Source organism: Columba livia, chromosome 1, assembly GCF_036013475.1.
Source record: "Columba livia isolate bColLiv1 breed racing homer chromosome 1, bColLiv1.pat.W.v2, whole genome shotgun sequence".
NCBI lineage: Eukaryota > Metazoa > Chordata > Aves > Columbiformes > Columbidae > Columba > Columba livia.
The window spans coordinates 169,922,474-169,940,760 of record NC_088602.1 but is presented as its reverse complement, the minus strand read 5'-3'; the positions used below and the strand labels follow the sequence as shown (position 1 = coordinate 169,940,760).

At 44.0% G+C, this 18,287-nt stretch overlaps 1 protein-coding gene across 3 annotated transcripts; it reads left to right on the top strand.

Annotated features, from left to right (window-relative positions):
* The first annotated feature begins 6,935 nt into the window (after positions 1–6,935).
* LOC102086159 (hypothetical protein) lies at positions 6,936–17,706 on the top strand. Of its 3 annotated transcripts, none has more exons than XM_065045280.1 (4): positions 6,936–7,345; positions 12,195–12,327; positions 12,736–12,865; positions 14,648–17,706. In XM_065045280.1, the coding sequence occupies exons 2-4, from the start codon at positions 12,225–12,227 to the stop codon at positions 14,868–14,870; spliced, it is 456 nt and encodes a 151-aa protein (XP_064901352.1). In that variant the 5' UTR covers positions 6,936–7,345; positions 12,195–12,224; the 3' UTR covers positions 14,871–17,706. The 3 variants fall into 3 exon arrangements, with proteins under 3 accessions (XP_064901352.1, XP_013223414.2, XP_021147219.2); XM_013367960.3 differs by having other exon boundaries at positions 6,940–7,345; positions 12,190–12,327; XM_021291544.2 differs by lacking the exon at positions 6,936–7,345 and adding an exon at positions 9,792–10,800 and having other exon boundaries at positions 12,190–12,327.
* Positions 17,707–18,287: the final 581 nt, after the last annotated feature.

The following is an 18,287-nucleotide window of genomic DNA, read 5'->3' as shown; positions in this document are numbered from 1 at the left end:
CCGCAACCCGGCCGGGTCCGGGGACGCGTCGCTCCTCGCCGGCGAAGCCTCCTTCTGCTGAGGCGGGGGGCAGCCCCGGAGGTTCCTGTCATGGGGAGCTGCGGGTGAGAGCCGCTCGTGGGCAGCCAGGGGGTGCGAAGGGAGCGGGCCGCTGGCCCCGAGGTGTCCTCGCCATGGGGCAGCCCCTGCGGGCGGGGCTCCAGGTGGGACGGTACCCGGGCTGTCACCTGGCAGGTGCCGCTCTCCCTCAAAGGTGGCCATCCGCCTGGCATAAACTTAGGGATTCCTATCAAAACCGAGGCTCTTCGCTGGCTCAGTCATCCTTCGTTTGCTCCCTTTTGTTTCACGGGGACAGAGACTCACAGGGTGGTGGGGGCTGGTGGCAGTGAGCCATGGCCAGGGACAGCCCAGCTTTATACAGCCTGCGTGACTCTGCTGGGCACACATACACCAAAAAACACACTTGTTGTCCTAAGTGGTTTATGCGGAACATGCCAGTCCTCTAAGTTATTCTTGGTATAAATATATGCCTTCATTCTTAGGAAGTTTTTGGTTGGAAGGAATCTTATTTGTCGATATGGTTTTATTTGCAACTGTGTGTTGTTTTTTTTGTTGTTGTTGTTTTTTTTTTTTTTCCTTAATTACAAAAGACCACCAGGATGTTTTCCAAAGCTGTCCTTGATCTTCACCACAGCCTTCCGAGGCAAGTGAAGAAGTGAACTCTCCCTTTCCCACGATGGGGAAGTTGACCAAGGAGGGTTTTGTGGCTTCCTCAAAGCCACAAAGTTTCAGCTTCTCAGTTCCCAGACCCATGCTCAGGCCACCTAACACCACCAGTTCTTTGAGTCATGATTTGTGTGAGAACTCTCAAATCTGACTCCTTTGTCACAGAAGAAGGGAAAGGAGTATTGGCTCCATAATCAAAAGAGAGTCCCATTGGCTAAAGAGCACATCATGCTTCCTCAGCATCTGCTGCTGTTTTCTCCTGTTTCAGGTGCTGTTCCTACAAATAATGTACTTACTCTTGCCTTTCAGGTCTGTCCTGAAACTCTTTAAGTAATAACAATAAAGAAGGAGCAGAAGAGAGACACCAAGTGGTCTAGCTGGTGATTTTTTTTTTTTTTTTTTCAGATTCAAACAGGAAAAATAGTCGTTCTGATCCAAAATCTTTTGGTACCAGAGGGACTTTTTCCATTGATGTCATCAGGCTTCAGATCAGGACTGTCCGGAGAACACAACACTTGCAGAGGCAGTTCCAGGTGGCAAACTCTGGAGAAACCATTAGTTTTGTCATTGTTCTTTCCCTTCTAGGTCTTCCTGAATATAGAGTCTTTCTCTTTTTTATGCTATTTCCCCTGCTTTGCTTTTTGATTTAAGCCCAGTGATGATCCCGTATCTATGTAAATATTTACAGGAGAGATCCTGGATCATTTTCAAGCCTCAGTTAGCAAAGTCCGTGATACACAGGGACAAGAGCTGTCCAGCAGAGTGGTTCTTTCTAAGAAAATGTTTCTGGCACCAGTTAGAGCTGGGAGTAAAGGTATGGCAGAAATCAGCCAGAAGTGGGGACTGGAAAATCTGGTGTCCTCATTTGTGATCTTCTAACATCTGGCACACACACATACACAGCAAGAGCCCATAGTTTACAATGCTGGTATGTTTGCAGTACAGTGCAACCCACTCTTAATTTCAAGCACCCCCACAAAAATGGCTCATTCCCCGAGCCTTGAGATCTCTGTGAGGCTGATGGATAGCAAAGACAAGTGACTTGTGGTGAAAACTGATGCTTTTGAGGAACATATGACTAAGCATGGTGTTCAGAGGGTGTAATGATTTGCAAAGCATGAGAAATGAAATTTTCCTTCTTTACATTGTGAATGTAAGCTGATTTGCATATAAATTGGACCTGTCAAGTGTACTAATATCAGTCAAAAAGCTGTGAAAATAAGACTGGAGTTGCAAATACATCATTCATTTATGTGAATGCTGCTGTTCATTTTATTTATTTTTTTCCAAAGCAGTTTGAAAAAGCCAGATGCTGAAAAATGAGATACTTGGGGTTAAGCTTTGAAGTCTGAGAGCTTTGGGTTGGCAGTGTGGTTGTTTAGAAAATGTTACAAGCCAAAAAGCATGAAAATATGCACCCACCAGCCCCTTATCAGTGAGTGCTAAGCCTGTGCAAGCCCTCTGTACCCACCCTGACACCTGGTGTCCTGAGCAGGGAGAAGACCCTGCCTGAGGTAAATTTGCTGTGCCCCGCTTTCTGACCTGACTTCTGACCTGACCCTTTGAAATGCTGGTCTGTTGGAGTTGCTGTATAAGTACTCAATATTCACCTAACCTACACAAATTGTAGTGATATCCAGGGTCCACCTGATAGGGCCAGTGCAGAAGACTTTGAACTTGGCTCAAAAATGGTGGAAAGCACCATAAGGAAACTTTTCCAGTGTCACTTCTTTCAGTAGCTCCTCGCTGTCACTCCACACAAAAGGAGGGGGGTGATGTCCTAGAACAGCAGCAGGAACACAATATGTGGGGACAACCGCCTGGTCCAGAAATCCCAAATAACACACTTTAGCCCTGCCCCCAGGTTGCAGCTATTTTCTCTTTTCCTCCTCCCTTATTTCTTTCTGGGACAGGTCACGCATAACACCCCTCATCCTTCACAATCGTTTTGTTCCATGGCTTTAGCCACTGGTCCAGCCTACACCAAATATCCCACAAGTGAAAAGTGCTGCCCTTTCCGTATGGTGATTCACCCTATACAGGTGCCAATCCCTTTGTAAATGATGAGGCTAATGCAAACAAATGGAGAAAGAGGTTTAAGTTGGGCTGCAGTGGGACAGGGTTAACTGGTGAGGTTCCACATCTCACTGCCTTGCTTCTTGCCACCTTTCTGCCAGAAATTATAACCTTTTCCACGCTGCCTGCGCAAGAACACCTCTGTTTGTTCCTTGATACAGAAAGGACTCACATTAAACACTGCTGTTGAAGGTTCTCAAGGTAGAGCAGGTCACTCAGGCAGAGCTGCACAATGGTGTGATTGCACATGCAGTTCTGCTGTAAGATCAGAGAATCATTTGCCTCCTGATGAGCTACTGGGACAGGAGCTATTCTGAGCTGTCTTTTCCTCCAGGTGTCTGGAGGGCAGAATTAACCTGCATCTTTGCACTCCTACTAGTGCTACTCTAATGCTTTTACCTGTTGTTCTCGTCCTGCCCTTCTTTGCATAGCTACATGGAGAGGGTCAGGAGCACCATTCTTTCCTCCCATGCCTGGCTGAATCCCTTCAGGACAGAGGACTCACACAGGAGCAGATATTGCAATGAATAGGAAACTAAGTAAAAACCAGTAGAATAAAACAGTAAAAAAGCAAGTAAAACCAGGAAAAGTTATGATAACATTTCTAGAAGATGCAAACCACGCCAAGTTTGCTTGTACCTACAGCAAGCACACTTCAAGCAATTTTAAACAGTGCAGAAGACTGTAGCTTCTAATGAGCCCAAGGAGTAAACCCAATGCCAGCCCCTTGTACACCTCAGCATGAGCAAAAGACCAAAAGATGGTTGGACCTCCGCAAAGGTTTCAGCTGTGCAGTCCCCAGGTTGTGTGGTGTGCCCACATGCTCTCATGGGGCAGGCAGGGCGTGTGTCAGCTGAGGGAGTTACTGTGGTGAGCTGCCCCAGCCAAACCCCCAATGGGTCCATCTCCAGAGACTCTTCCAGTCCTAGCGTTGTTCTGCCAATGCTGGGAGTCCTGTGGCTGTGAGCCTGGAGGGAAGTGCCCAGTGGTGTGTGAACTGAAGAAACAATTAATGAAGGGAAGGAGAGGGTAGATACTAAAGGGATGTGTTACGCACAAAGCGGAGGGAGCATATGCTGCAAAATCCTGCAAACTGTCCAGCATCAAGCATACATCTTGATGCACCCTTGGGAGTTACGCTTTTCCCTCTAACCAGCTGGGTCTGACAACATCAGGTGGATGCATGCTACGAAGTGCTGTGTTGTTCTTTGTGGCTTCCTCTGATGGCCTCATCTCCCAATGTGACCTCGGGGTGATGCCACGGGAGATCTGAGTCCTCCCGCAGGTGCCTGCGCCTGGAGCAGTGACAGGCAGAAAGACCTTGCTTTCATCCCAGTGGGGCAATGGAGGAAGCCTCATGCAGCACAGATGTTTCACTCACAGATTTGCAGCAGACCAAAGCAGGCATGAAGTGGTTCTGGGGAGAGAGCAGCACTTCGTAGGTGCTCAGCACTTCCCTTGATCTGAAGCAAGAGAGAAATGGCTGCAACTACCCGGGCAAGACCTCAGAGCAGGGGTGTGGTTTGTGCAGGTGCAGGCAGAAGAACAGGCACAGCGGTGGTGGAGGCGACTGTTCCTGTAAGCCAGGCTGGGGAGAGAGGGACTGTTTCAGGCAGGCTGTTTTCTGGCTTGTGTACAGGGCTGAGGCAAGTCAGAGACCAGCAGTGGATGGCTGGCCCTGGGGCATCTCCAAAGATGGATGCTCTTAGAAATTTCACAGGAGCATCTATGACATTTCAGAATTTTATTGAAATCCCTGGTGGCTCATGTGTGGACTTTTAAAAGGTCTCCAGCTCTACAGATGCTAACATATCGGAGCCAGCCTGCCCTCTGGTCCCTGGGAGATGTCAGGAATTCCTCTGCATCTCCATCTCACTCACAGCACCCAGTTTCTGTGCTCTAGGGGTATTTTGTCTCAGTGTGTGCTTGGCAGCCAGGGCTAGACACAAGCAGCAGCACTGGGGAGACCCTTACAGCTGCTGGTCTCCCACATGGCCCAGGGCACAAGTACCCTGCAAGGCACCGGGGATTACAGAGAGGGTTTGAGCCCTTTTTTCCCTCAGCTTGCTAAATCTGCACCTGCCCAAAGGCTGCAGGTTAAACCAGCATCTGGGGAAATGAGCATAAATGTTTCTGCAGATGTTTTTCTTGCTTGAGGGATTTTGCTGTCTTGGCACTCTTGTGTGTCCTCAGAGACCCACAGACAGGCACATGAAATAGCCTGTTTGCATATCACAAGCAAGCTTCATGCTGAGGCTATTCAGGTTTAGAAAACTGACTGCAAGCAACAGTTCTCATGCAAGAGAGCAGATCAAACACCTTGTAGCTGCTTATAGTACAGTTGCAGAGATGTGGCAAAACCAACAAATTAAAAAAAAAAAAAAAAAGAAGCTCCTAATTAATTGGTTGTATTAAAGTTCCCAGTCTATGCTTAGTGTGGTCCAGTGATGGTAGAGGGGCGCTAGATGTCCCTATCTGAAAGTAGCCAAGATAATTATGGTGGGCTGGGCAGCGCTCCTTTCACATCACTGGGAATGTGGATGTCAGGAGACAGGGAAGGGAAGTGCTACAGCTCCTTCCTGTCCTGCCTCCTCCACTAATCCCCAAGGAGGCACAGGGAATGGGGAATTTCTGATACACACTCCTGCCAGCTGAAAGCCATGCTGAGGTAGCAGGCTGCCAGCGTGAGACCAGAGCACTGGGCATACACGCTGACCCTTCACCAGCCCAGGCTGGATTTGAACGGGGGTTTCGGGAGTGCGTTGCTGTGCCTGTGTGGGTTTCCCCATCAGATTTGCTCATCTGGTGTCTCTGTGTCATGCCATTGACAGCTTCTCACTTGGAACGTTCCTCCATCCACCATCCCCATCGTACACCTGATCATCAGCAGTTCATTTCCTCTTTACAGGGGGATGCTACAGCAGCGTAACAGGGCTGTATTTGATGCAAGCTGAATGAGGAACAGCTGGAGACAAATGATTGTTTGGGTTATTTGCCTGTTGCCTGGACATTTTCTTTGCTTGTTTGAGCCCTGAAAAAAATAGGTTTCCAGTTCCTCCAGAGGCTGGTTTGTGTTAAGCCTGTGTATTGTGGGCAGCTTTTGAAAACTGATGTTTTATAACTTTGCAAATGAGTGTCCTGCTGCTTCAGTGGCAAGGCTCCCTAAACATGGCAGTCTTCTCAGAAATTTCCCTGTCACAGAGCGAGCATGACTGGGTAAGCAGGGACAGCCAAAACCACATGATTCTGGTGTCAAAGAAACAGATACGCCTGAGTGTGGTCCTGGTTTGACCCCTCTCTTGAGTGGATTTAAGTGTCTGACTAAATGATAGTGCTGGCTGATGTTTATGGACTGTGCTTAGAAGGATGCTACTCAGCTTTCCTCTTGATCAGCTCCTCACCTGGGGCAAACCAGCATCACTCTCTTGCAGTCATAATATTGTGTTTTAACTGCCCTGTCTGTAACACTTGCACATATCCTCTGGCTCCTTACTTCTGGGTGTTTGCTTTTATTCTGAGTGGCTGGACAGTCCTTTACCCTCTGAGAAAACCAGCTTTTATCTCACTGCTGAGTGCAGACATTTTGGCTGTGGGAAATGGAGTTAAATAAGAATAGGCTGGTCAGGAAACAGAGAGGGTGTTGTTGCCAGCTGATACTGGAGAAGTAATATCACGAAGAATGTAGATTTGGCCAAGGCACTTGCAAGCAGTGCCATGGGTCTAGTCATGAGCCTGGGTGTGCAGCCATTGTGCAGCTTCAGGCTGTGGCAGCAGCACATCCTCCCAAATCACAGCAAAATGTCAGTCTGATAGGGACATGGGACCAGAGTAAAGTGTCCAGCTCCTGCTTCACAAAAAACAATCCCTTTAACACCATGTGTTCCTTTGGAAGTGTCTTTATTGAGTACTGACCAGACCTGAGCCTGTTTGATTTGGCAGGCATGGACCTGGGGGAGGGGGGCAGAGGAAAAAAAAAATAACAACACTGCAGCCGATTCATCCCTCCTTGTTTATTCCACCAGAAATAGATTTGGCAGGGTGCATCAGGAATGAACTAATCAGCAGAGAATTAATTGGCATGTTTGCTAAAAGACAGGAACAAATGCGGTGAACAAATTAATGGCCGGATGACCAGAGGGTTCAAGCAGCCAGAGAGAAGCGCTGCACCGTGGAAACTGTGACTAGTAAGAGAAGTCATACAGCTGTGCTGGAGAGCCAGCAGTTGAGAGCTGCCCAAAAGAACCTGGGGCAGAGACATACGGGTGTCTTTGCAGACAGAGCTGCTTTTGATAGTGGCTCCATTGCCCAGGCTTTTCTTCCATAAGGCTCCCATGTGTGGGGGGAGATGGAAGAGTGGGAGGGAGGGGTAGGAGAGGTACAGCTGGAGGAGTCTCCACAGAAAGACCGTGGAAATACGGAAAGCGTGGAAATGAGGAGGGACACGTCACTCATTGCAAGCTGAAATGCAGAGGGGGTGGTGAGGAGAAGAGGAGGCAGAGATTTGGAAGCCTTGTCTACAGAAGGACTGGCCTCACGAGCACAGGTAACACTTGTATGCAATTATCTGCCTTCTTTCCCAGGAATGTTTTGTTTCCTTATCTGGAGGAGACACATCCATCCACCTCGGAAAGAGCTTGTTGGGTTGAGGGACTCCAAAGGCACCTGTGGGAAGGGCCAGGAGAGAAGGGAATGTGCAGACTGGCATAGACTTGGAGGTTGGAGGTTTGCTACCTACATTTCGAGAGAACAGGGGCATAGAGAGTGAAAGAAGGAGGGAGAAAGGAAGAGTGAGCAAATCCTTAGAGACAGCCAGACAGGCAGACATGGAGAGTGCAAGGTCTGTGGATGCCTATCAAGAGAGAGAGAGGAAACTTTTTAAGAGGGTGCACCAAGCTCTAAATGAGGAAGAGACAGAGATAAAACATATCCTGGAAAAGCAGGTACACCTGAAGAGGAGGGAGAAGGTGTATATTATCTCCTCAAAACTACCACTACTTTCCTAATGTTATGATTTGCAGTAGATGTGTGCTTTGTACCTGGATGGCTTTTTTTTTTTCTTCTTTAGCATCAGTATGCCTGCCTGCTGACAACAGCATCATCCTACCTGTCAGTCATTGGAGCTGTTAGTCAGATCCCTTTGTTTAGCAGGATGGTCAGGCTGTTTGAGGCATTCAGGTGCTCTTTGCCTTCACACAACATCTGGGCAGACGATGAGCAGTGTAACTCTTAATTACATGCAGAACCACTCAAATATGTTGCCAAACTTTAAAAAGTCAAGATATTGTTATTCCTACATGACCCAAAGCTGGGTGTGCACATGTACCAACATATGCCCACACACATATAAACCAAAGAGTAATACATTACAATGGATTTTTAACAAGGACTTTTGAAACAGGTGATATTATAGCTGTACCACTGTGGCTGGGTTAATATTGTAGGATCCAATTTTTAAAATTGTTTTGGCAGTTTTCTTGATCTTTCCACCATTACATAATACTACAAGCATATGCTAATATTTATATTACTCTGACTTTTTTTTGCTTGGGGAGCTACAAATGTCATCCGCTTTGCAAGTGAAGCTTTCAAATTCTTTGATTGTTCTGGACTCAGAGTCTTGGCAGCTCTCTCCTCTAAAAGCTCAGAGTCTTTTCAGGATCTCAGTCTGGGAGCTCTGGCAGACCTGGCATTAACTAAGAAAGTGTGTGCAGCTCCTATATTTTTTTTAACGTGAAGCTGTTTAGCTTATAGCACTTAAACCTTCTGTGACTTTTAACATAAATCAGAACATTTTAGTTTTGTGTGTGTAAGTAATATAACCTTAAAATATTCTTAAAATATTGCATATTGAGAAAGAGAAATTTCAACAGTCTGCAAATATACCTTTATTATCTATTGAGATCCTTTACAAAATGGAGAATCTTAAATTTAATTTTATGTTTAAATATCCATTATGATTGGAGTGAGAACTACATTTGATGTATTAATTATTTATCTGAGATCAAATTCCCTGATTAATTTAAAAGTATATTTGCTTTCTCTGCAAACAACCCCGAACCCAATATCACTCTTCAACTTTAGTTTGAAAGTAGCTCAAAGGGAACTTGGGAAAAATATCACAGGAGAATGGGTCTCAAATGAAAACCACAAAGCTAATTCACTTGCATTCCAATATTGCCACAAAAAATCCTTCATTTTAGGTGTCACTACTGTGATTGCTAACTCTAATCAACAAAATCTTCCTCTCAAAACAAACACAGGCTTGAACTAACACCCTGGGATACTTATATGTGACATCAGGAGAGTATGTGTGTGTTTAGAGCCATCCGAAACGCAGGGAAAGGATTCAAGCCCTCTCGATATAAAAGGGGCAGTCACGCTCTGAATCGTAATGCAACAGCTCACATGTCTGCAGTAGGAACAGTGTGTTCTCAGGCTTCAGGGGAAAGAGGGCTCTCTGGAATGAAGCTGCGTTTGGCACTGGGAGAGGATAACTCAGGCAATTCTGCTATATCCAAGCAGGCAGCACAACCCGTGGGCAATAGTGAACTCAAACCATCTGCTTTCCCTGAGTTTGTCAAAATCTGGGGCAGGTACCAATGTAATCTCAGTGCTCTGGTGTCATTCCCCACTGAGTAATATGGAGTATAGTGGAGCAGCAAGAAACAGAAAGGGTGAATGGGAGAGGAACAGAGATGGGACTTCAGATCCAGGCAGCGCTACTTTGCTTTGAGGCAGGGATTCAGGCTTGGATGGCACAGCTGCTGATCCCAGCAGGGCTGTGCTCAGGGTATTGAGCCAGCGGAGCTCTTTTATCATGTTTGAGTGAGGAACCGAGCGGTTAAAAGAAGAAAAATATATGTTGTGTAATAATGAGACAAATATGTCTGTCTTCATTGCTTGCAGATGAAGGGACTGTCTGGGGAATATCTAAGCCTTCCCTGCTTGAAGGACAGAATATGATGTAATTGTCTGACAGAGAGCATGCCATACTCTTGTAATTAATGGTAACAATAACAAAGCTACTATGTTGTTATTGTTCTTCTCTGGATTTAGAAAAATGCTTCAATCAAAGGATGTAAGAAAGTTTTCCTTGGTTGTCAAGCCATGTTTTACCCTGACAGTATTTTCCAGTGCAACACTGCAACGGATCTGAAGATATATTTGCAACAGGCTTGCGAACTGCTTCCTATTACAGATTATCCTGCAGACTTTTTCTGCTAGAAACCTTATTAGTGAATAACCATTTGCCTTCTACAATTCCACCTAAGAGAGGGAAGATAGCTTAATTTCTGTGTGTCTGAGATTTGGGAATCTACTTCAAAGATTATTGTAACCTGATGTTTAGTATGACAATAAATTACAGTGGGTCCTCAAGAATGCAGGGAGCAACGTTACAAAGAAACTGGTCCATAAGGGGACTTGCAAATGGAGCACGTGGGTCTTGCGATTCATTTGGACACCTGATGTTTTAAAAAGTTTGAGATCAAGTAGAGCAGATTTTCAGTATCAGATGTAGATGGAATTTATCACCACCCTTCTTTTAACAAATACAGAAAGATCAAAGTATCCCAGCACGGGGGAAATGAAAGAGGTGGGAGATGCAAAGGGTAAAGAATGAACAATCTCTTCAGGATGTTTTAAATGAGCTGGGAAGCCACACTGCCTCCTTGATGTTGACAACATTTGCAAATCACTTGCAATTAGAGATGTTGGTGTCTGGTAAGTCGTTTCCCATCAGGGAAGATTAAAAAGACATGTGCAGTGCATAATCATCAAAAGAAAGAGAAAAAAAAGGTCTACACACTGAAGTATTTATCTGGAAAAGCAGAGAGGCAGAGGAGCTGTGGTGTCAGTGCAAATAATTTCAAGAAGGTCCATGAAGACCTTTCCATTATGTGCCTCGGTGATATCATCAAACCATCTTAGAGATGTTCATTTTGGCAGCTCTGGGCTAGGGGGAAGAAGAGGTCTGTGTATGTGCAAGATAGGAAGAAGGTAATTTATTTTTTTCCTTTAAATGAGTACTGCAATTAGAAGAAGAATACTGAGTACAAAATACATCCTGACAGGTGGAAAGTAATATTTTTTAAGTAGCATGACATTTTCCATCAGTATGGCTATATTCATACTGCTATTTTAAATACATGGAAAAATAAATGCAGTTGCAATTAAAATATGGTAGTGATTGAGTGCAAGAAAGGCACAAAGTAAAAGGATTTATTTATGTACGGCTTTATCTGCTACAGCTTCTAGTAGGTTTTGAGGTGGCTGAATTCTTCCCAGATGGTTAGGAGATGAGGTTTATATGATATTCAAAAAGCAATTTAATCTTTTCATATTTTTCAGTGAGGCCTTAGACTTTTGAAGCATGTACCTGAATAGGGGAATAATTTGGATTTTGTGAATGTGCCTACTTCTCACATGAGCCCCTCCATCACTGTGACTACAGATTACTGAAATCATCACTAAACCCGATGACTTTGGCAAAGCATTTTTTCTGTTTGCTATGCGCAATATGTGCATAATTGATATTTCCAGCAAGTTTCTACCAGAGCAGCTGTTCATGACATTAAAAAAAAAAAAAAAAAAAAATCAGATTCAATACTGAGGGACTACTTAATTAAGACAGAGTAACAAATTAGCAGGAGTAAATTGTGGAGAGACTGACCTATCGTCTTACATTTAGAGAGGTTAGGGTTGACTTCTATTGGCTTGGGAATTACGGTATATTCAAAAGAAGACAAGGAGCTTAGGTAAATGCTCCCATCAGTTCATATGTCTGTCTTGGCTACTTTGCAGATTTACTCAGGATTTATCAGGATCCTTGACACCAGGGCAAGGTGGAGAAAATACATGGCAGCTGAGGTTGCATTTAAGGCTCCATGACTGGGCAGCATCTTAGTTATTGCCACTGTTTAGTGTATCAGATCCAAAAGAGCAATTTTTTATTTTGGTTTCTGTTAAATCCTTGATTAATTGCTTCACTGCATTTAAGGAAAACAACATTCAAAACAAAGTGAGGATGCAGCTATTTCTATACCTCCTAGTACCTACTCCTGACATTGATAGAACATTATTAACTAAAAGGTGTTATCCCAACATGGCTACATAAGAAGCAAAGCTACTTTCCTAGCTGCCACCCATTGATGAAACATCTCTGTAGCACTCAATAGCTTGGAAAAAAAAAAAAGTAAGGAGGTTTGTACTTGTGATAAAGAACAGTTCCTGTGCTTCTGTCAAAGTTAGGCTAACCAATTTGAACATTTTAAGTAAACAGACCATCAGAGAGAAATTTGGTGTTGGGGTGAAAAGTGGGAGGGGAAGAAAGGAAGAAAGGAAAGGAAGAAAGGAAGAAAGAAATCAGCATGATTTTTGTCTCCACAGAGCAGGGGCAAGTCAAGATCCCATGAAGAACCATCATGGTGACTCTTCCTCTTTTCCTCTTCTTCATCCTCTCACCCTGCAGTAAATCCCAGGAGGACTTTCTGGCTGAGGATCAGAAATGGAACTACAGAGAAGGCGGTAAGAGGTGGTGGTGCTGGTGGGTCAGCCTGGGAGGCATTTGGTAACTCAGAGCTGAAGATTTGCCTGGTTTGTCCTTGGAGTGAGACACACAGTGCTCATTCATGAGTGTTCTTTCTTGATTCCTGGGTAGCTGCTGAGATTTCTGGAGAGAAAAATGGTTTTAGAAATAATCAGCTGGGGTATCCAGCAACAGCAGAAAACTTGGGTACCTGTAGGCAGAGAATTACACTGTGAGGGAGAGTTATCTGCTTTTTAATTTAGATCCTCCATATGTCTGATACTTGGCATTTCATTGCAACTCAGCACAAGTCATGGGGAGTAGAATCAAACTGAGACTACTAGCTCATGTTTTCTTGTTCTGTCACATTTATTTTCCCCTTTTCCATGGACATCCTGCTAACCTAGCTGACAAAGTCAACATAGAAGGCATTAACAGCATTACTCAAACACTTGAGAAATGGGGAAACGGCATCTTCTGGCAAATGAAGCACACCCTGCTGAATGACCCAAATGCTTTACTGCCCGAATTCTCCAGGTAATTCCCTTCTTCTGGAGGTGGGATTCAGTCCTCTCCTGGGTACCCTTCCTTGAGCAGGATTCATCTTCTTTACCTTCCAGATTGCCCAAGTGTGGGGAGATGAATCCTATTGTCTTGGTATCTGTTGTGCTAGCCGCTCTGATTACCCTAGTAAACTGAATATTCTCCTGACTATTTGTTGTGAAATATTCCCAATTGCTATTACTGTATTATAAAAATTATTCTAAGTAAAATGTAGGCTGTCCTCAGCACCTCACTCCAGTGACAACAGGCTGGAAAAATGAATTATGCTACAAATCCACACATTGAATTGGCCACAGGGCAGGATGAAGAAGCTGATTTGGTCTGTGGTATTTTTTATTTCAGCCTCTGTATCACCCAGGTTAGAGAAAGTTATTAACTGGTCTATGTTCTCATATTTCCTTCTGCATTGCAGGAAATATTAATGTTTGAGTACACTTGCAAAATTTACTTCAAACTTATATTTCCAGAAACACAGTGGGAAAGGCAATGAAAGAGACACAGTAGAAGGGAATACTGGGAATTACTAGAAACCTAATACCACTTTAATCAGAATTGTTCATAAGGCAAGTGGTCCTCTTTCATAACCCAGCATTCTCTTTATGGAAAAAAAAAAAAAAATCTGTCTGCAACTGCTATACATTGAACAAATCAAAGAGGAAAGGCTAGAAGAATAAAATGGCACTGGTCAAAAGCTCACACAATATCTGTACAAATTAGGGTTTCAGGAGGATATAGTTGATAAATTACATTGGTCTTTAGCATCAAATAGATTTCTCCCTGGCTGTACATTGGCTGTTGTTATTAGCACAGAATTCAGCACAACTTCCACACTGCCAGTCCTGAAATTCTTTGGTGCCTAAGATCATCAAGGCTGATATTAAGTCATGTATTTAGAAAGCTCTAACATTAGTCCACGGAGATGTAACGAGACTATTCAGCCATATTTCCTGCACAGAACTTTGAATTAAGAGTTTCCTCTTAAGCACATAGACTGGTCAATTAGAAATGTTGAAGACTGACAGTAATCCATGGGAATCACTGGCTCAGCCCCCTTGTCTGCTCCTGGTTAACAGCAAGACTAATTAATATCAGGTAAGATTAGAATGATCATCAGAGCTTCCGAACATCCAAAGGGAGACTGTGAGGAATCCTTCCAAAGGAAGGGTCAAGGATATCCCCAAGCATATTGGTACATCAGTGCAGCCCTCACCTTGCCAAATCCTGATGTAAAATCCATCTCTTCCCTCCCTCAGCTCAGGCATAGCACAGCCCGGAGTGACCCAGGGGCTGTGCAATCACAGCTGCACCACGGCACCCAGCAGCCAGCCCTTCATCAGGAAGTCCTCATAAGTCATCCTGCACATTGCTGCTCTCTTCTTCTCTAGCCCTAGTAGTCCCACCCAAGCAGAATGATTTTCATCTCCCCCCTTTAAGCAGGAGTGCTGTGAAGAGCTTCTGGGAGCTCATAAACCAGCTGCAATGAGCCAGCTGCACTTTGGTGGCAATGGAAAGAGTGTGCCACCTGTGCTGGTCCTAAAACTCATGGTTTCCTGGGCTCAGACAGGTGCATCTCAGATAAATTCCCACCATCCAAGGGAGAGGGTGGTTTTGGAAGCATCTTTTAATGGTTGCTTGCAACTCTTTCATCATGAAGGGTCCTTTTGCAGCATGAAATACAAGGCCATGGGAAATTATTTTGCATGCTCAGGAACACTCCCCACACTGAGTTATTCTCCTGTATTACTCTCTCTGTAGTCTTCGCCCTGTCTCTGCAGCTGTGGACAACCTCGTGAGGGAAGTCCAGTCAATAAGAAAAAGGCTAGAAGAACTGAATGAACGGCTCAATGTCATCAGCAAAACTGTCCTTCCCATCCGACTGAACGCTTTGCAGAGCCAGAGGCGTGGAAATACTCAGCTGCGGAGACTTCCGATGTATAGGAGAAGGTTGTACGCTCGCAGGAGACCTCAGGGGAATTAATTCTGTACCAGAAAAAAAGAAGGGATTTTTTTTTTTTTTATCTGCTTAAACCTTTCTCAATGGGGCACTGCTAAAGGGAGTGAAGCAAAGGACATACAAGTCATCTTTGTTAAGAAGACTGGAACTTCTACATTTATTTGCTGCCTTTCAAACCTAGGTCAGTAGGTGAAATCTGACCTTGTTCTTCAATTATGGCTGTTTTGTGTCCCATGCAAAATGAGTGAAAAGCTTGGTTTACTTGAGTGTGAATACTTTCAAGCTATACAGTCATTCTTTTTGCTTACCAGAGGAAGTTCTTTCCATAAAGATCAGGTGAATTTCTTTCTCTGTCTTATCTTTACACCACTCCATCTGAAACAGCTGAGACATTCGATCTTCAAAAGTGTTGAATGCTTGGTGAAAGCAGAAAGATAGGTTAGTGCTTGGCACTTCCACCTGGGCGGGGATGGGGAGAAGCAGCTATGTTTTAAACTACAGTCTTGACCTGTTCTCTATCGTGCAAAGAATGCCCCATTCACATGTTCCGGTCATGGGTATGGTTGGATAATCTTGTCCCTGCATCATGTTTCAATACTGAATATGAGTCATATTCTTGGGACCAGATTTGAACATCTTCTGCAAAGAAGTGGTTTTTTTTTTTAGATACCTGGAACTGTGCACTCAAAACCTTGCCATTCAGTAGATATGTTCAGAATTTCCAGCACTCTGAAAGACATTGCACTGACTTCTACCAAGACCCTTAGAAACCAGGGGATGTTTTTCCAAAACTATTTAGGTAACTAATGGCATAGATAGGTGTCTAGAAGGTTTTTCCAAAGTAGCTGAGGCAGTTCAGTCCCCAAAATCACAGATAATAATTCAATTGATGTCTAATTTGCACAGTATCTTCTCCACATGCAAGCACTGACCTCCAGACATTTCTCAACATCCTTTAGCACAATTAAAATCTGTAGAAAAAGAACAACTACGCACCCCAGGGACTTTGGTGCCTCAGGGATCACCCAGAATACCATGCCTTCAGCTTGTCTGTGTTGTGGCTTCCTGAAAATAAAACTGGTGATAAAAACCAGTGAAGAAATCAAATTATGCACTAAACAGAGGACAGAGTGGGCTTGCCCTTCAGCTCTCTAAAGGGAAATCCAATACAGAGATTCCCATCCAGTGTTGCAGCCACCTGCATACCTGAAATCTGTTGAAACATATGCAGAAGAGTTAGAAAGGAAAATAAACTCTTTTTTTTTTAAAGGTCTGGATGGAGCAATTTATAAGAACAAAAATAAAGAACTATGTCAAAATGGTTGTGGGGGAGGCTGGCATGATGGTTGTTTTGCAAACACTTTCCAACCATGAACAGTGAGGATGCAGACCAGCTATTTAAGGATTCCCAAGACCTGGGTTTATGCAAAGAAGTTCAGTGACACTACAATAATCCCAAGAGGGAAAGGAGAAAAACTAGTTTAATATAAAATCTTTCAGAAGGATCCGGAAGTATTGACACAGGCAGCATTTTGGCTCTACCTGGGAGTTGAGGAGGGGAGGTATGAAGAGTCTATGAGACAATCTGATAAATATTTTGCACATCAGAGTCATAGAATACTCAGCTGGAAGGGACCACAAGGATCATCTGGTCCAACCTTTAGCGTTTTTAGCTTGGAAAGTAGCTACCGTTGTTTGGGCTAAGCTCTCAATAAGATGTTGCTAAGTACTCAATAGCTGTATCTGCACTGATGAAATGACCTAGAAACTAGAGCACAGATAAATACCATACTTCATCCAGTGTTCCTCCTCCAGGAGTGAACGAAGTACACTACTCTCTAGCAGCCTTTGCCATAGCCTTGAGGTCAGTCAAAGGCCTTCTTTCTGCAACTCTATATTTCTGTAAGAGGCAAGTTACAAAGATCAAGTTTAACAAGATACATCAAGTCTACAGTACCACTTCCAATACAAAAATCTCTTAACAGCTTTGTTTTCTTGGAGTTCAGGTTTTCAGAAAATAACAAAACTCTAGCTTGGAAGGTCTCTCCTTGGCTTTTGCTTAGGAATTTGAAGCACTGCTTAGCTAGACAAGGGAAAAGTCAAGCCTGTGAAAAAGCTGATAAAAAGATACAGTTGTGCCTTTGGTGAAGTTGTCATCATAATTTCTCAGGAAATGTGGAGTATTTTGATTCCAGAATATATTTACCTAAATTACAAGGCATAGCAGGAAATAAAGGCCCCCTCCTCCTTGTTATTTTGCACTCAGAGCTACCAGTCTATGCTGCAGCATCAGTTACATGCTTGCACAGACTGCTGGTCCTGCCAGGCAACGCTTCACACACTTTGCTTGTGGCTCTAGGAACTGCTGGTCAGTTTGGCCTATCTGGAGGAAGAACACAACATAAATGTCAGCTCTAATGTTCGTATTTTAGAGATAAGAACTTTATCAGGCAAGCTGAAGTTGTATAAAATCCAACATGAAACAGAAAGATGAGACTTCTGGCTTGTGTAAGTCCCTCAGTCACAGATGGATGGAGTTGGGAGGCCAGACCAGATCACTGCATGCTTTTACTTTTTACCTAATGTCCACCACCAGCTTCTGCCAGAGAGAGAGGACTGGGCAAGATGGACCTTTGGTCTGACCCAGTTCATGTATTCCTATACTAATATGTGCTAGTTGGTTTTCCTGGCAAAACTCATCAGCTCAACAGAGAAACTCACCATTTATTTTAAAGAGAACAAGTAAGCTGCAGCACACAATGTATATTACAATTACGCAATTTCTTGCATAATGGTGAATGAACCTAATTATATAAATGGTTAATAAATTACTAGATCTGTGGCCTTGTCACTACTGATAGCAGCATCTGTCATTGACTCTGTGAAAGTCCATGTCAGGCTCCAGCTCTGCTTCCTGACCTGAATGGGGCCAGTTTGATCAGACGCCCATGGCCAGCTGCTTTAACTGCTTTGCCTTTGTACCACCCTCTCTCTCTAGATGGAATTGCTTTGATGTCTCATTTCTTTTATAACTTTCCTTTTTGCTCTCTAAGAGTATAGGAAAGTTATGCATCAGCCTGCTTCTGTGTCACTCACCTTCCATCTGAGGAGGCAGAAGTACAGCTGACCAGGCACCTCAAGGTGTCTTTGTCTAAATCTGCCTGGGGAGGCTGTTCTGATCCATGGCTGCACAGGAACTTGCATTTGATTCCTGTCTCAGCTACCGACTTCTTAAACAACCCTGGGCAAAGCCACTGTGTTTACCTGGCACTCATCCTTTCACATAACTTATAGAACTAAAATCCATTTGTTATCATGAAGACCTAAGTCCTCCATGCACATAAAGATATCCATCTATAAAAGGCCTTCTAAGCCCCTTGTTGGGTTCATTTACATGTGTTTCTGGGAAGGGATGTGGCTGGATTTTTAAACAGAATTGAC